Here is a 16,746-nt window from a genome sequence, read left to right as displayed (position 1 = left end):
GCAGTAGAAAGGCTGCTGAAAGAGTCAGGGTCCCAGAGGAGGGGGGACGGGACGAAAGCAGACGACAGAACATTTTTAGAGATCAGGAAAGGATGTGAAAGGATATTTTTTTTCAGAGAAGAACATTTTCGGTCAGTCTCCGGATGCGAACCCGGGATCTATTGAATGAGAGGCGAACCTCTAACTCTAAGCCACGAGAGCTCCTCGGACTGTGTGTGAAACGTTTGACTGCAGGTGGCTGGTGGATGCTCAGGCGTGGTTTGCTCTTTCTTTCTTACACAAACGTATATCGTCCATATCTTATTTCCCCTTCGTCTTTTTGTGCGTTAGTTGTTAGTTCCTCTCGTGTAATACCTCTAATTTTCGGCACTTATAATATATGGCCTAATTGTGTTTCAAGGGCCGTAAAATGTTAACAAAAACTTAAAAGCAAGACAAAACAAACGACAACAGCAAAAAAAACAACAACTTAGAAGTGGAATACCGGTAACCTGTACACGTGTATAGACTCTTGAGCTGGTTTATCAGAACTAAAAACTTAAACTCAAGTGTTAATCTGGGGTAGCGACGGGTCGCTTTGACCCAGGCAGGACGACGACACCTGTTTACTTTGTCGCTGCAGGGAACTGAGGGCAGAGAGTCAGAGAGAGGGCGATGCGCGGCAGTTGGTTGGATTTGTTCTGTTTGGTGTTGTTGTTTTTTGCCCCCCCCCCCCCCCCCCCACGGCTTCGAGAAAAAAGGGGAAAAAAGGCACGTACCGCATTCATTTCCGCGGGTGCAGAGATTTTGAGTAGAACGTACTGAAGCGTATAGAGATGTGAAAATGAAAGTGAAAGAGCAGCCCATTGATTTTTCGGGAGGGGGAGTGGGGGTGGGGGCAAACTTGCGAACTTAGATCGCGGGCGGTTGGTGGGCGCTCTGGCGTGGTTTGTTCTTTCTTTACTTCTATCAAACATATTTTATCCTTATCTTTCCTCTTTCTTTTTTGTATTTGTTACTCTCTTTTATAACACCTTTAATCTTCGGCACTTTTGGAAAACTGCATATTACATGCTTTACTGTACTTTTTAAAATGACGGCAGCTAGCCGTAGCCCAGATTGGCCCTGACAGGCAGTGTGGAAGCATCCCATTTGTTAAATGATCTTTAGTGTCTGTCAATAAGGGCCTAAAACTTCAACAGTTTAATTACATAATACAGTAACACGTGTGATTCTTCTTTTTTATCAGCATTCCCTAAAATCCTGGCGACATATAAAGGAGAAAGTTCCAGCGCACTCTTCCTCTCTGCTGTGTTCCTCATTTAAGGGAAGAAAGGGTCAAATGTTGGTGTGGAGGGGGGGGGGTCTTTTAAAAAATATATACTGAGCATTTCCAGTTGCCAGCTTTCTTTGGTAAAAACTATTACTGCTGAGCAACATGACAGATTCTCTTTGAAATAAGATTTTCACAGTGTTGCTTAACACAAACAAGAAAATGTCTTTCTCCCTTTGAGAGCATAATCAATGTAAAACCTTTGATTGATAACTCTTTTTCATGATGCTGTTATATGAGCCCTTTTCAATTCTTTCCCGTTATTAGATATCTATAATTTTTTAAAATCAATATGAGTCTATAGATAAAAGGATAATGGTTAATTAACTGGCCTAACATCTGCTTTCCCAATTCTCCCAACAAATTTATGACTTGGTTCAATTTAATCATAATCTCAACTCTGCACTGGGTAGCCAGTATTTAAGATAATGTCCAGGGTGTTGAAGTTATTTTTTATTTTATGGTTTCTGCCAGACGCTTTCAGGTGATCAAAACAATTTAGCTTTTTCCCTCACTGTGTCATGTGTTCCTAAGCAGTGTGAGAAGATAAAATTTCCTTCACCCCTCTGCTTACACATAATTTCTCCATCAAGTTTGTGAAATCCTCTTTACCTCCCGGAACGGTGCTACGGACTGAAATTTCTTTTGGCCATTCTCAAAAGGGGAACATTAACATGTTCTATGCACAGTAGAATCGTAAAAGGGCTAATTCATCAATGTCATGCTCATAATTATGCCTGAACTGCGACAGGGAACTGCTGCTTTTTCTTTCCTAATCCTTACTATCATCATTTTTCACTCTACTTTTTATGTTTGTCACACACTTGTGACCCTCTATTTCTGGGGTGCCTTGATAGTCGAAGCAGACTTTGTGCTGTTGAAGCTAGAGAGGGGAGCAGAATAAGCCTGATTCCCTGTAAAGACTTCTCTGTTGACATCCACCCCTTGGTGCTCATATGACCTTATGCAATTGTGAGCGTAGTAAAAACTCTACTAAAACTAAATAACTAAAATCTTCTTTTCAGAAGTGCTGAAGGAAAAGAATGATTTAGCAAGCTGTTTGTCCTATCTCCTTTTCATAATGTTTCCGAATCAATAAGACAATGACACTAAAATAGCTCGCTTTATACCTAATCAATGCCATGATGACATGTCACTGATTTGATCAATTTTCAACATCTTGACATACCAGGGAATGCAAAAAGTGTCTCTTCGAAAGGGTTATGACATCAAAAGTCAAGTTGTGGCAAGATAAAATGACAAGCATTTAAAATGAACCTGATTGTGCGAGGAAGTACGGGAATAGAAGCATTGCACAGTCACGACCTTAGGGGAGTTCCTTGAAAGCAGAAGGAATATATATCCTGAACAAAAACAAGACATAGTTATGACAGAGGCTGGCCACCCCCTAGAGGCCCCATCAGAGAAGGCTTTGCTTTGGCGTCTCTAAAACACACAATGGAGAAATGATAGGGGGCTCTCATGGCATAGAGATTAAGGTGTTCGCCTCTATTTCAAAGGTCCCGGGTTCGAATCCGGGTAGTGACCAGAAAATTTTCTTCTCTAAAATTGTTTCCTTTCACCTCCTTTCCTGGCCTCTAGCAATGCTCTGTTGTCTGCTTTCGTCTCCACTTTTGGCCCCCACCCCCTCACCTCCTTTTCCCCCTCCTCTGGGCTCCCGACTCTTACTGCAGCCTTTCTACTGCTACTCCTTGGCTTCTTCTTGCTGCTGTCTTCAACCACACCCCTGATCCTCTGATTGGAAAGATCTACACCTAGCCTTCTCGGACAGGGGCAAAAAGTCTCGGAGGTCCCGTGTGCAAGTTGCACACTTTAAAGATCCCTTGGTGGTCTAAAATCTATAAGAGTAGGCTTCGGCCACCACCAGGCAAAATTCAAATTTTCCTACCAACTGAAAAATGTTTAATGTGTCTTGCGCGCTCATATGACCTTATGCAGTTGCGAACGCTGTAAAACACAAAAAGAAGGAGAAATGATAAAAAGTGCTATCTTTATCTTACATATTTATTTGAACTTATCGATTGCTTTTGATGTTTTTATGTTCACAGAACCAGTAAGCGAGCAGCCATGCCGAAGAGAAAGAAAAGAACAACGGTCGCATCGTCAAAAAAGAAAAAAGATCATGAGGACACGGTGTCTGACGACGGAGAGGACTCGCTGGAACGCGCGCCCGTGTCGAAGAAGGTGGCAGCAGCCTCATCCACCTCCCACCTGGAAGATGAGACTGACCAGATATCTCCGTTCTCCAGCATTAACCTGGTCAAGATCCGCAAAGGTTCCGGGGAAAAGGCTTCAGAGGAGTCCTCTTTCTCCTCTCACTTTTGGTGCAACTACTGCGAGTTCTCTGCTGATTCTAAACGAGAGCTGGTGACTCACATGCGGCAGCACATGATCAAGTGCTCCTTTTGTCCTTTCAACAGTCTTTCTCGCAGCGAGGTTTCTCGTCATTGTAAGACAGAACACGACAAGGAGCTTGACGCTGTCCCTCAGGATAATGAGGTGCACCAGCCAGAGTGTGAAATGGACAAAGACCCGTGTTCGGCGTGCATATTCTGTGATTTCATGACTTACAGCACAGAGCATTTGGAGAAACACACGCAGCTTCGTCACCGAGGAATGCTGCCAAAGTCCATCGCTAAAATGATTTCAAAGCAAACAAGTGCTGAAGTGAGGAAAACCGACGCGTTGTTCTACCTGTCAGGTCCCGAGGAAAATGCAGAGAGCACCCCCTTTCCCTCTAGCATCACGATTCACGATGACACGCTGTCTACCTCCAAACTGAGTGAGAAGGAAGTAGATTGTAAACCTCCAGCTTCCATATCATCATGGACTGAGGAGCAGGCAGAGAAAGAGGTGGATAAAAAACCCGTGACCGGGCCTCTGAAAGTGAACTGGAATGTCAAAGTTGAAACGATGTACTGTATGACCTGCCCTTACAGCAGCGTTTCGGTGGAGAAGCTGAAATGCCACACAATATCTCAGCATCCAGTGGGGGCAACTGTGGCCACGTTTAGCTCGGGTAGTGGGTTCGGCAACGTGCAGCCGCAGGATCTCTCTTTTTTCTGTGTCAAGGAGGAATGTAGCCATAGCAGTACCGACATGAACTCTTTTTGTGATCATCTCGTCGAATGTTGCACGGACATACAACTCTTGTCTGTTGCCGAAAAGGAAAGGATCAAGTCGACTGTGTCATATCTTTTAGACTGTCAGAAAAAGCACAAGACAAAACTGTCTCCTGCTTTTCTAAAGTATGCAACCATCATCACACAGGTCCAGCAACATTCTCCGATCGTGGAAAGTCCTGGCCCACAGGTCAAAATAGCCCCAGATGCCTCAATATCGGTGGAGCAAAAGAAGTTTGACAGCTCACAGGTCCCCAGTAGCAGCAGCAGCAACACTCCTGCCTCACTCCCAGCCACACAGTGGTCAACCCCATTCAACCAGGAATCTGGGGTGCCACATCCAACAACAATTCCACATGAGACCACGAGAAATTCTGCAATGCAGTCCCCAGCTCATTTCAATCCTCCCCCTGTAAACACAAATCAACCGACTGCAGGAAACAGCCTTAACAATGGGCAAAACACACCACAGTTGGTAAATACTGCTTCGGCCATGCTTCCAGAGGCTTCTCAACCTAGTTTGCATCAGCTTCCAGTCCAACAACAGACAGGACCTCTTCACACTTATTCTACTCCCCAACACCAGGCTGGAGCCTTCAGTTATCCTTCCAATAACATGGCTGTTCAGCCCAATGACTTTCAACAACAAGGATTTGTTAGCGGTTGTGGCAATGATGCCCAATTTCAACCTCCCATGCCAGCTGTCGCTCCTCTTCCCAACAGCCATACCTCTCAAGCTGCTTCATCATATCCTAACCATTCAAATGACAGTGGCAGGTTTCCCCCCAATAATCAACCTATACTGCAGACACTGTCTGATGGATCCTCCAGCCAAGTGACATTTAATCCTGCGGGCCATTCAGTTCCTCAAGATCTTCCACAACAGTTTGCCCCTCATCAGCCTCTGCCAAATAACCAGACAATGGTGCAAGGGAATATGCAACAGTCAATGGCAAATAATGGGACGATGGTCAACGGAAACGAGCCACAACCGTTGCCATTTCCCAGTCCTGGAGAGCCAGCAAATAGTTCCGGTACAGTTTGCCAGCCGCCATCCGTTGTACCATTTAGTTTTCCTCAAAATTCTGGCAGCCAGCCTGCCCCTAATACATGTATGCCCATGATGGAAACTCCTTCTCAAGGGCCTCAGGTTCCCTTCAATAACAGTAACCACATGCATCAAAGGACAGACATTACTAATCAAGAACCTCCGTCGAGTGGATCATTTATGGCTCAGCCTCTTCACGGTAATTATAATCCAGGACCGAGTCAATTATCAGTTGGGAACTCGATTCAGAATAACTACACTGTACCAAGTCAACCATCAATAGGAAGTATGGATCAATCCTTCGCTGATGTGTCACAGCCTAAGATGCTGGACCTCCTCTCAGACACTTATTCCATTTTACTGTCAGACGATTCCATGCCCACAAGCATGCAGTCTTCCACAGCCAGTGTAATCAACCCCCATGAGATTCCATCGTCAGCCCCTGGACTCACAGATTTTCCTAGTCAACAACAGCCACAACAACAGCAGCAACTTCAGCAGCAGCAGCACCCTCAGCAACCACCGGTTTTCCCCCCAGAGTCAAATGTTCCCACTTTAGGCGGTGGGCAGAATTCAATGCTAGCGTACCAGCCGGAGGCGCCCATCGCCCCTCCGGTGTACAGTGAAGGTCAAGGCCAGGCAGCCAACAACATGCAACATCTACCTCCCTTCGACTTGCCCCAGCAGCAGTCTCCTGCCCAGATGGCCCCATCTCAAGAAATGACCAGCAATCAGTTATTATATACCAGTGCACAAACTCAGCAGCAAATGAATACGACGTCTAGTTTCAACAGTGCACCAATTGTCCTTGGGGTTGATTCTCAGCCTCAAAGTCAAATGCAGCAGGCAAGTCAAAACGTCAACCAATTTCCTCCATCCTTTCAGGGCAGTGCGCCTGTTGCACAAGATGCTTCTCATATGCCCAATTTTCTCGTTTCCTCCACTGGCATTCCCCACACCTCTGCAGAAATGCCCCCTATGATGCAGCAAGCGGTTACCACGCCGACGTTCCTCAATGCTGGACCTCGGCCCACAGCTATTGCGACAGGTCAGAGATTTCCTTCTCCCTCAACACCACAGAAAAATGCTGGGCCAGGAGGGGGAGATAAGGGTCAGGGAGGGGTGCCTCTCAGCCCCAGTATCTATCTGAGTGGGAAAGCGCCGCGGCACCAAAGGTCCGACTGGGTGGAGAGCGACATGAGACCCAGAGGAAGCATGCCCATCCTGACAGCAGCTGTAGCTCGGCAACCGAGCGGTCTTCCTCCCTTCAGACCTGGAGCGCCTGCAGTGACGCCACCTCAGCATGGGCAGCGACTTCCGTCCTCTCACCCTCCCTACAGAACTTTTACCCCGGAGATGCCTGGCAACAGAGGGGCGTATCCCATGCAACCCGGACGAGGCTACATGCCTCGAGCAGGTCGTCGAAGGGGTCGGCCCTCGATGTCCATGGGCAGGGGTTCTCGAAATCCAACTGTCAACGACGATGACGATGTTATTGTCACCGCTGTCACTAAGATAAGGCCCGCACCAGGCCCTCCGGCTGGTCAAAGAATGCGCGGTGTGAACAACCCAAGAGGTAGACCGGGTGGCAGGGCAAGGTACCCGAGTCAGTCACCAAACCTGAGAGGAGCCCCCAACAGAATGTCCAATGTGAGGCAACCCGGACCTCCCCAGCAGTACAACCCCAGCAGGTCCCTGGACGTGAGTAAACACTTTGAAGACCTGGCTTGTCTGGCGTCCTCCAGGGGAGACGATGCTGGAGACGGAGACGATGATCTTCAGATCGTCTCTGTGACTCCAGGGAAAGGGAAAGATCCGAACGCCCCTAAATCAGTAAATGCTGTCAACTTCTCTTTCTGTTGTGTGTATTGCGGCAAGGATCAGGGCTCCAAAGAGGTGATGAAGCGTCACATGAAAGCTATGCACAGTGACTCTTTGCTCGGGGCTTTCAGAAATTTGCAATCTGGTCAACTGTTATTTTTTTGCCCTCAGATAGGCTGTGATTTCATGACTTACAATGATGGAAATCTTGCAGAGCATATCAGGAAGTGTTACAACACCCCAGACAACTCAAAGCTTCCGTTTGATCTGCCACTGGCTCTGAAAAACCTCCGAGCTTTGAAAATCACTCAAGTTGAAATAAGTTCCTCGGCTGGAGAAAGCCAGTTTCACCCAATAGATTTGGATGGTCAAGGCCTTAGAGATAATTTCAATGACAGCCTCACTGATGCTTTTGATGGTATGGTTGAAAATGTTTATGGAAGGGTCGTACCACGAAGCAACGCACCACCGAGACCGACGAGACCACAAAGAGGAGATCTGACCCAAAACACACCTCCTAACTCTGCGCCACAAGGCCCTAGAGGCCCCATCAGGGGACCCATGTACAGAAACCCCCGCGGTGGGGGCCCGGCTGGTGCGACCAGGCCGTATCATCAAGGCCCTCCTCGTCCAACGAGGCCCTACAGAGGAAGAGGGGCGGCCATGAATCCATCGGCTGCGTATCGCGGAGGGTCTCGAGGCTCCCCTGGCGGGGCCAGAATGCCGGTGCCGAGACAGCCAGGGTATCCCGTGAGACCTCCAGGACGAGGCAGGGGCGGACAGTTTCAGAACGTGCCTCCCGCCCAGGGGCCCCCGGCAGCTCGGGCTGGTGCTACCGCTCTTGGTAACAATCAAAATGCCCCCATTGTGATCGACCTTGATGCAGACTCCCCTCCAGGGTCCAGCGACTCACAGAATATGCAGCCAACTCCTCATTCTCAACATGTGATGCCTTCAGTTCCGACCAATGTAAACCTTTCTTACCCTCCAGCTAGGCAGGAAATGGTACCAGGAGTTCATGGTTCAGCTGGGGCAGCTCACTTGCAGGCAGCTCAGTCGGGAACTGCTTCTGTCAATGGTACTGTTAATTCATCGAGAAATGACTCCTCCATATACTCCGATGCATCGAGCATCCCTGTTCATCCTACCAGCTCAGTCGCTACAGCGTCCTCTAGAGAAACTGGACATTATTTTACCCACACCGCACCTAACAGTGGCACTCTTGAAACTTCTAGTGTTGCTTCACAGGGGAATAATTCTACTGGAAATGACAATCCTGATGGTCGGCCTAACGTAAAGGACAGTACTGTAGATACACAAGGAAAATCTTCCCAAGTAGGAAACCAACAAGGCAGTGGAGAAGGCAAGTCGGACGATTACATTAGTGAAGAAGCCAAAGTGAATAGTATTTTACTGGAGAAGGTCTTTGCAAAAGTCCCCAACATGCCAAAAAATTTGTCCCGCCGTCTTGTTTCAAAATTCAAACAGTACGCGACGTACAAGGGAGTGACTATAACCCCGGACTCTAAGGTGATAGATGAGTTTGTCAGCAAAATATACTACAAAGGCTCTAACAATGCTCAAAATACTGGTGAGAACCAAAATAACTCTAGCTCTAGCGGTAATGCTAATCCTTCAGCCTCTCAGCCCAGTCAGAGACCCTCTCCCGCACTACCACCTCAACCGTTGGGCCCGCCAGGTTCCAAAAATATGAACCATTCTGCCACAGCTCTAGTTGCAGAGGAAGTGGCTGCAACTTCACTTCCCCATTCTCATGCGCAAGCAGAAAGTGAAAACTCTGTACCCGACCATCAAACTGAGTGTTTAAACAGAGCTGACAATACTGGGGAGATAGTTGGAGGGAGTGGTGAGGGTTGTGGGCCGAGAGCAGAGGGTGACGCTGTAGAGAGTGAGGGAAAGGATCCTTCCAACAAAGATGCGAAAGAGACTTCTGATGATGTCATCACCACGCAAGTGGTTCTCGCTCAGAGATCTATGTCGTTCTCCGGCCCTTTTGCAAACCTTCTCAAAGTAAAGCAAGAGGAGGAGAAGAGGTCCCAAGACAGTGAGGGGAAGGAGGGAGGAGGTCTCACTCAGGGGTCGACGACTGCAGCAGAAAAGCCTGCCTTGTCTAAAGGAGACCAACAGATGCCAGAAACGCAAGACACAGATGACCTTCCGTCGCTTGATCCAAAAGAAGGACAGGGGTCATATTCGAAAAATGTGAGAAGAAGTCTCTGCCCGGAATTTTCCTCCCAGGATGTGTCTGCGGGGAAAGAAAAGCCGCCTAATGCGGGTGAAAAAAGCAGAATGTCATCGGACACTTCTCAGCCTTCTGAAACCTCCTCAGTCCTACCAGAAAATAATGAGACGTTGGTACCTGTTGACGTGCCTGTCAAGCATGAAGCTGTCGTTACATGTATGCCTGTCATAGTTTCAGAGCCTATTGTGGTCAGGTCAAGTGTGGAACATTTAGTATCGGGGCATGTTGGTTTGGAGGTTGACATCGCTGGAAAGCCATTAAGACCACTTGATTTGATTCCGAGTGTTCAGGACAAAGATTCAGAGGAGTTGGAATTCAAAGAACTGGCGGATGGCAAAGGACTGGCAAAGTCTAAGGTGAACACATGTGTCATCGACAAAAGTACTGGAAAACTGAAATTGAAAATTTTCAAAAGCAAAACTTCCAGGAAAAGAAGATTGTCTGCCGGACCTCAAAATGAAAATAGTTGTAGTAGTGAAGAACTCAGTCCTAGTGCAGAAAAAGCTGACGAGGCTGCAGGTGACAATCAGGTGCCGAGTGGAGAAGGTGAGGCGGAACCTGAACAGCCATTTGTGAGACGGTCGGAGAGAAAAAGGAAAGAAGTCAGCAAATATCAGAAAGGAGAAGACGCTAATATGATTGATGAACTTATGTCAGATGATGACGATGAGTACAATGTCGATGATGATGATGACGATTACGACGACGACAGTGAGAGTGAACGCAAACGCGACCACTCGAACTCAAAAAGAGCTAAGAGGGCGCGAAAGGCAAGTGATCCGTCAGCGTTTGACGCGAGCACAAGGGGCGTTTTCAAGTGCTGGGTGTGCCGCAAACAGTTTGTGCGCTGCAATTTTGTGAAAAAACACATTATCCAAAAGCACAAGGAAGGTTTGTGCGCTGTGTTTCTGAAGACTGTGGAGGAGGTGTGCACCCCGGAGCTGGTCCTGTTCTGTCCCCGACAGTGCAAGTACAGCACCACAGACACGGAGGCTCTGTCCAGGCACGAAGCTCTGTGTGAAAACCCCGTGCTGCAGGATGAGGGGGACGCCTTCCTGCTGATTAACCAGCAGTTTATTGACGAGACCTCGGAACAGGTAAGTGTTGTCTTGTACTTCTACCCAAGTTAAAAAATAAACATTTATTCCAAGTTTTAAAAATATATATGTTGGGGGGGGGTCCAAAATAAAAAGTTTGGTTTGCTGGATGGTTGATTTAGTTTTATTATTTATGTGTGGCTTGAATGTTCTGTTGTTTGTTTGTTGATTATTCTTCACTGGTGTTTATGGTGTAGCAGTTAGGTGCCTTTTGCTGTTGCACACAGGAAACCCGGGTTTGATTCCCAAGTTCCGGAGAATGTTAATTGAGTCTTTTTGCCAAAACCCCCCTTAACCCAGGTTGGCTCAAAGTCAAAATGGTTTAAATTGTGTTGATGCACTACTACTTTGAGTTACGCATTTAAAGATGAAAACAAATTTAATAACAGAACATGAAAGTTATATGAAATTATAGTTGCACATTTCAAAGATAATTTGAACATTTAAGAAAATGGTACTCTCCCATTAAATCAGGGACAATTGGCCATTACCCAATGTCTCCACACCATGCCCCAAGAAACAAAGCACCGGCGTCTGTGGTATAGCGGCTAGGCACTTTGCTTTCATACACAGAAGACCCAAGTTCGATTCCAGAGTTGGGATAAGTTTTTATCAAATATCTTGGTCTTTCTGCAGTTACTATTGAGCATGTGTTGTGGGATGTGTATTGATTATAGTTGACAGGGTGAGCAAAAAATAAAAATGTGAAAGTTTTGGGGCAGTTATTTATTTATTTATGTTGGGGGGTTTTTTGTTGGTTTATTTTGAACAGGGGTGGAGCATGTAAGGCATAAAGGGAGCATGTAAGGCATAAAGGGAGCATGTAAGGCATAAAGGGAGCATGTAAGGCATAAAGGGAGCATGTAAGGCATAAAGTATTTCCTTGCAGTGGCGGCATCACTGATCACTTATCACCTTTTATTTTGCACTTATAAACACTTGTTTTGTCTTGTTGTTTAAACATTTTTTACAGTGAACTTCGTCCCACAATTTCATGAACCCCCCGGGGAGGTGCTACTGACTGAAGTGTCTTTAGACCATTCCCAAAGGGGGGGGGGGGGAGACATTAATGTTCTTTTATGCACAGTAGAATGGTGATTAATATGGGCTGATTCATCAATGTCATGCTCATAACTGTTCGTGAACTGCAACAGGGAACTGCTGCTTTTTCTTTCCTAATCCTTACTATCGTCATTTTTCCTTTACTTCTTTTGTATGTTTGTCACACTCCTGTGACCCGCTATTTCCGGGGTGCCTTGATGGTCGAAGCAGACTTTGTGCTGTTGAAGCTAGAGAGGTGAGCAGAGTAAGCCTGATTCCCTGTAAGGACTTCTCTGTTGACGTCCACCCCTTGATGCTCATATGACCTCATGCAGTTGCAAGCGTCATAAAACCTGTATTGAAACTAAAAACAATTTCATGTTGTTTGGCTTTCAATTTTGGTGCATCAATGCAGTTTCGACTAAAGCCGAATCTTGAGAGACAAGAATATTTTAACTTTGACATTGCTTTGTGGACATTTGTTGGCTCCTGCGTCATTTATTGTATGTGAGGTTCACTGTGCACATTTTTCTTTTTCACTGCTTCTTTCTTCGTGCTGTGACTTTGATTATTTGTCCGTGAAAAGATGAGTAGATGGTTGGTGGGTGCTCTGGTGTGATTTGCTCCTTCTTTCCTATCAAACATCTATCATCCTTATAAATCCCTTCCTTTTCTGTGTTTGTTACTCTCTTGAAACACCTCTAATCTTCTACACCTATATATGACCTTATTGTGTTGCAAGTGTCATCAAACGCTTACTAATATTAAAACTTATTTCCATTGCCATATTATTTTAAATACTGTTTATTCTTTTTCAGCTGAGCACGGTGTTGAGTGAGTATTGCAATTCCATTCCTGATGGTCCTCGTCCCCATGGGGGTGAAAAGTTGGGCACCACGGACTCTATCCCAGCCACAGAGAAACCCAGGGCCTCGGAAAGCAGCAACGAGTGGTCGGCCCTTGGTGTAGACAGCGGAGTCTCTTCAGGGACAAACGAGGAGCTGGCGGATAGTTTCTCCACACCGACTGACTCTGCAGCAGGGCGGACCCCCGACATCTTGTCCTCAGAAGTTGCTTTAGAAGTCCCAGTGGAGCTTCCGATCTCACCTGACAAGTTGGAGGATATCTCGGCAGACTTTGCCATGGAAGAATTCGACACTGATTCCATATCATTGTTTGATTAATGCTGTGTCATAAAATGCATAAAACAGAGTGGAAATTGTCCAAAGGTGGCCACCCGTTGTCAAGGAGAAAAGTGGTTCTCTTAGGCAGCTGGATGTCATACACAGAATCATTGTAATATAAAAGAAACTCAAGGGGAAGGGGACTGACAGTTTTGCAGGTGATTGTTTTCGAAAAGACAGGGTGTCAACACTTTATCTTTCCGTCAAATATAAAAAGAGTCGTTATTGTGTCGTCACATCTTGCATTTATAGAATATAATACTTCTTTCAACACTTGTAATTCCTGTACATCACAGGGGTAACTGTATATGCTCTCGAAGATGTCGGGGTAACTGATGGGTCATGATTAGGAGAAAGGTGCAACCCTTGTTTTGCTGATGTCTGCTTTTTGGAATCGTGTCCAAGGGTAAATGCTTCTCTTCGTATATGCAACTCATCATTCAACAAGGAGATGCCACATATATGTAAATATATGTATAGTAATGTACCTGTTGTAGGGAAATTTCAATGGAATACAAGTGGACAGGTGGTGTTTTGACATTTGATCATCACTTCCCTGTAAATGTCTGAATGTGTGCTTTCCTGTAAGTGCCTGAATGTGCGCTTTCTTGTTAGTGCTAGTCTTTGTATGCCTGCTTCCCTGAAAGTGCTTGAATGTGTGCAGTTTGCTTGTGTTGGTGTATACAAAAGAAAGATTTTTATTTCTGCGGGCTAGTCTGTTGAATCAGGGGTCTGGCTGACATGATTACTTGCTGAAACAGTATTATACAAAGAAACAACGGAGAAAAACATTGTTGCGAAAGTATCTGGTCCTGGTTTACTTATTGTCGACTTCAAAATGTTTTCTATGTAAGAAGTTTCTCTTCCAAAGGGAGTCTGCACATGCTGGCAGAATTTCCAATCTCACAATCACTTTTTGTCTCCAGCCTCCTTCTAGTTTTACAAATTATGTCAAAGAAAATTTCTTTCATTCGTGAGGAGTTCGAGAGGGTGCTTTGTTGGTTTTCTTTCTTTTTTTCCCCGTCTGTTGTCTCTGTCGTTATTTCTTTTCCCTTGCTCTGAATGATGGTCTTTGTGTCCGTTAAGTGACTTGGCCGCAGTGAAGCTCTCAAGAAAACGGAGATTCAGTAGATTCTTTTGAATTAGATATTCTCATCATCAATTTTCCTTCTCTACAGATAGATCTGATCTTTCATGCAAGGCTTGTGAATACTGCTGCCTCAACATAACGGCTTTCACATAGAATTTAGTATGCTTTGCCGTCTCTTTTTACTTTTGCATGCGTGGCAGGCCCTGTCAGGCCGGGTCATGTGTACATAGATGTGTATGATGATAGGAAGTTGTATTTCTTCAGTAGCCTTGTCTCTCTTTCCTGAAACACAGATTTTTTAGGGAATAGTGAGGTGTGATCTACGTGACTGATGGTTGGATTTCTTTGTCTTTGCATATTTAATTGATTAAAGAATTCCCCCACATTAGGCTATTTTTGTCATTTAGTACTGTTGTACTGTTGGCACTGTTGTATTTGTTACTTAATAGTATAGTCTGATCAGATTTTTAGTTTACAATAAGTGAAAGTATCATAGGTTGGTACTTTTGTATTGTGAAAAAGAACATTATTTTGTAATGGCTGTGACTGATTTTGGTTTTAGTTTTAACATTTAATTTTTTTTCTTTCTTCCCCCCCCCCCCATTAAAAGTGAGTTTGATTGGGTGGTTTTATGTTCCTTTCTTTTTTACAGTATTTTCTGTGAAGATTTCAGGGACAGGGACAAGTAATACAGTGTAACACGGATAGCTCGAATTCGTGGGGACCAGCCTCGGTAGTTTGAGAGATCCGTAGTTCTAGGGATATCTTACTAAGATAAAGAAGAAAGAAAAAAAATTGGACCTCAGGCACAGTTCGACGGATATATCATTTCGAGTCTTCTGTGTTCGACCTGTCCATGTTATAGTGTATGTTGTTATGTGTACGCTTCTTGAAAACGACTCGCGGATGCTCAATCTGGGGATGAAGCTCCCTGTTTTTCACCCGAATTTCTATTGTCATAGAGTATAGAGTGATTGTTGTCTTGGGAGTTCTAGGAAAAATGGGAATTGTCTAGAAATGTTTTTCAGGCCACTTTCCTGCTTTGTTATTTTGCTTCAACTCTTTATCTCGTGAGCAGGTTGTCCCACTATGCCGGACGCCTCTCTTGATACGAAACCTGAGAATGACATGCACATGACTAAATTGGCCATTAGAGTAAATCTAAACAAGGGGGGAAATGTCTGGATCACGGGCAGGGAGAGGCTTGCTGGAGATAAAGAGTTCAAGTCTCATTCAACTTTGTTCTGATTTTCATTAGTTTTTCCCTTACAATTGTCTTATAATTTCTAATAATAAAGAGAAAATTATACAAAAGAGTTGTAGTACCTGCACTTCTAGGGTCTGGTAGTTCCTGCTGGTGTGAATGAACATCTCAGTACAGAGTCTTTTAACCCCCCGGGGCAGTGCCACTGACTGAAGTGTCTTTAGGCCATTCACAAATGGGGGACATTTCTTGTTCAAGCATAGTAGAATTGTAAATGGGCTGACTCATGTCACGCTCATAGCTGTGCCTAATCTACAACAGGGAACTGCTGCTTTTTCTTTCCTGATACTTACTATTGTCATTTTCCTCAACTTCTTATGTATGTTTGTCACTCTCTTGTGACCTGCTATTTTGGGGTGCCTTGATAGTCAAAGCAGACCTTGTGCTGTTGAAGCTAGAGAGGTGAGCAGTCTTAAGTCTGATTCCCTGTAAAGACTTCTCTGTTCACACCCACCCCTTGGCGCTCATATGACCGTATGCAGTTGCGAGCGCCGTAAAACCCTCTACTATTAAAAAAAAGGAGTCTTTTTAGAATAAATGGTCACTTTTAAGGACAAGCGAGCTAACCCAGATTTCAGGGGGTTCCAGAAATCTTGACTGACACCACAAGTGAGCATTGCCCTACCAATAGGAGAAGTTTGGTTTTATTGGTGTGTATTTGTTTGGTTATAGAGAAAACTGAACAAAGGGCGAAAACTTTACCTTCAATTTTCTCGAAACAGCATTTTTGGGGATAGCCCCCTTGTGCTTAAAAGCGACCGAATCATCCTTGTACTCTCCTGGCTTGTCAATGCTGTCTGACTCCTGAGCAAGTCTGTCAGTTCAGATAGAAGAAATCAGCCTTGTGAACTTCTCACTTGTCAGTGCTGTCTGAGCTTGAGTCATTTATTGTACCGTGCGTCGATCATTGAAGTGAAAGTGTAATTGTATTTCAGAATGCACAAAAATATTAATGGTAATACACGTTGTAATTAAATGGTGCTTATTTGATGCAGAAATGTTCTTTCCGAATGATTAAAATTGATTTTTGAAATTCCTTTTCAGTTTTCAAATGTTTTATGGGGGTTTTTTGTTGGCTGAATACATGCACATCAAATTTGCTATTTTAAGTGAGTGCCCACATTGATATCACTGCCAAATGAAGATTCATTATGAGTTAATTGTGGGGGAGGAGGTGGGAGGGTAGATGATGTAGCTTTTTGTCTGCATGGAACAAAGCAAAATAACTGATTAGTGCATGACTCCACACTCCACATACACCATTTCAGAAAGTGACTTGTATCAGGGTTATACACTGAGCAGCTGATGTGAAGTTACATTGATCTGTTACAGCAGACTACACATTAACTTTATGAGTGAGGTTTTAGCCAGAATTTTTTTTGGGGTCCCAAACCTATGTCATTTCTACATCCACGGTGTACCGTTATGATGTAGGCACAGTTATCAGGGCCTGCCCTGATGATAGTTATTAAGCTGTGCCCAC

The 16,746-nt window shown here is 44.9% G+C and overlaps 1 protein-coding gene across 1 annotated transcript in view; it reads left to right on the top strand.

The window, feature by feature from the left end:
* Positions 1 to 15,292, top strand: part of LOC101846355 — a 31,206-nt gene extending 15,914 nt beyond the window's left edge. Inside the window, exons 2-3 of the mRNA XM_005099237.3 lie at positions 3,382 to 10,684; positions 12,544 to 15,292. Coding sequence (XP_005099294.1) covers positions 3,401 to 10,684; positions 12,544 to 12,909 — 7,650 coding nt within the window. The 5' untranslated portion in view covers positions 3,382 to 3,400 and the 3' untranslated portion in view covers positions 12,910 to 15,292. The remainder of the gene's footprint in view (positions 1 to 3,381; positions 10,685 to 12,543) is intronic.
* The last annotated feature ends 1,454 nt before the right edge of the window (positions 15,293 to 16,746 follow it).

The sequence above is a fragment of the Aplysia californica genome, unplaced genomic scaffold (genome assembly GCF_000002075.1).
Source record: "Aplysia californica isolate F4 #8 unplaced genomic scaffold, AplCal3.0 scaffold00206, whole genome shotgun sequence".
Classification (NCBI taxonomy): Eukaryota; Metazoa; Mollusca; class Gastropoda; order Aplysiida; family Aplysiidae; genus Aplysia; species Aplysia californica.
This window is presented reverse-complemented; position numbering and strand designations above follow the sequence as displayed.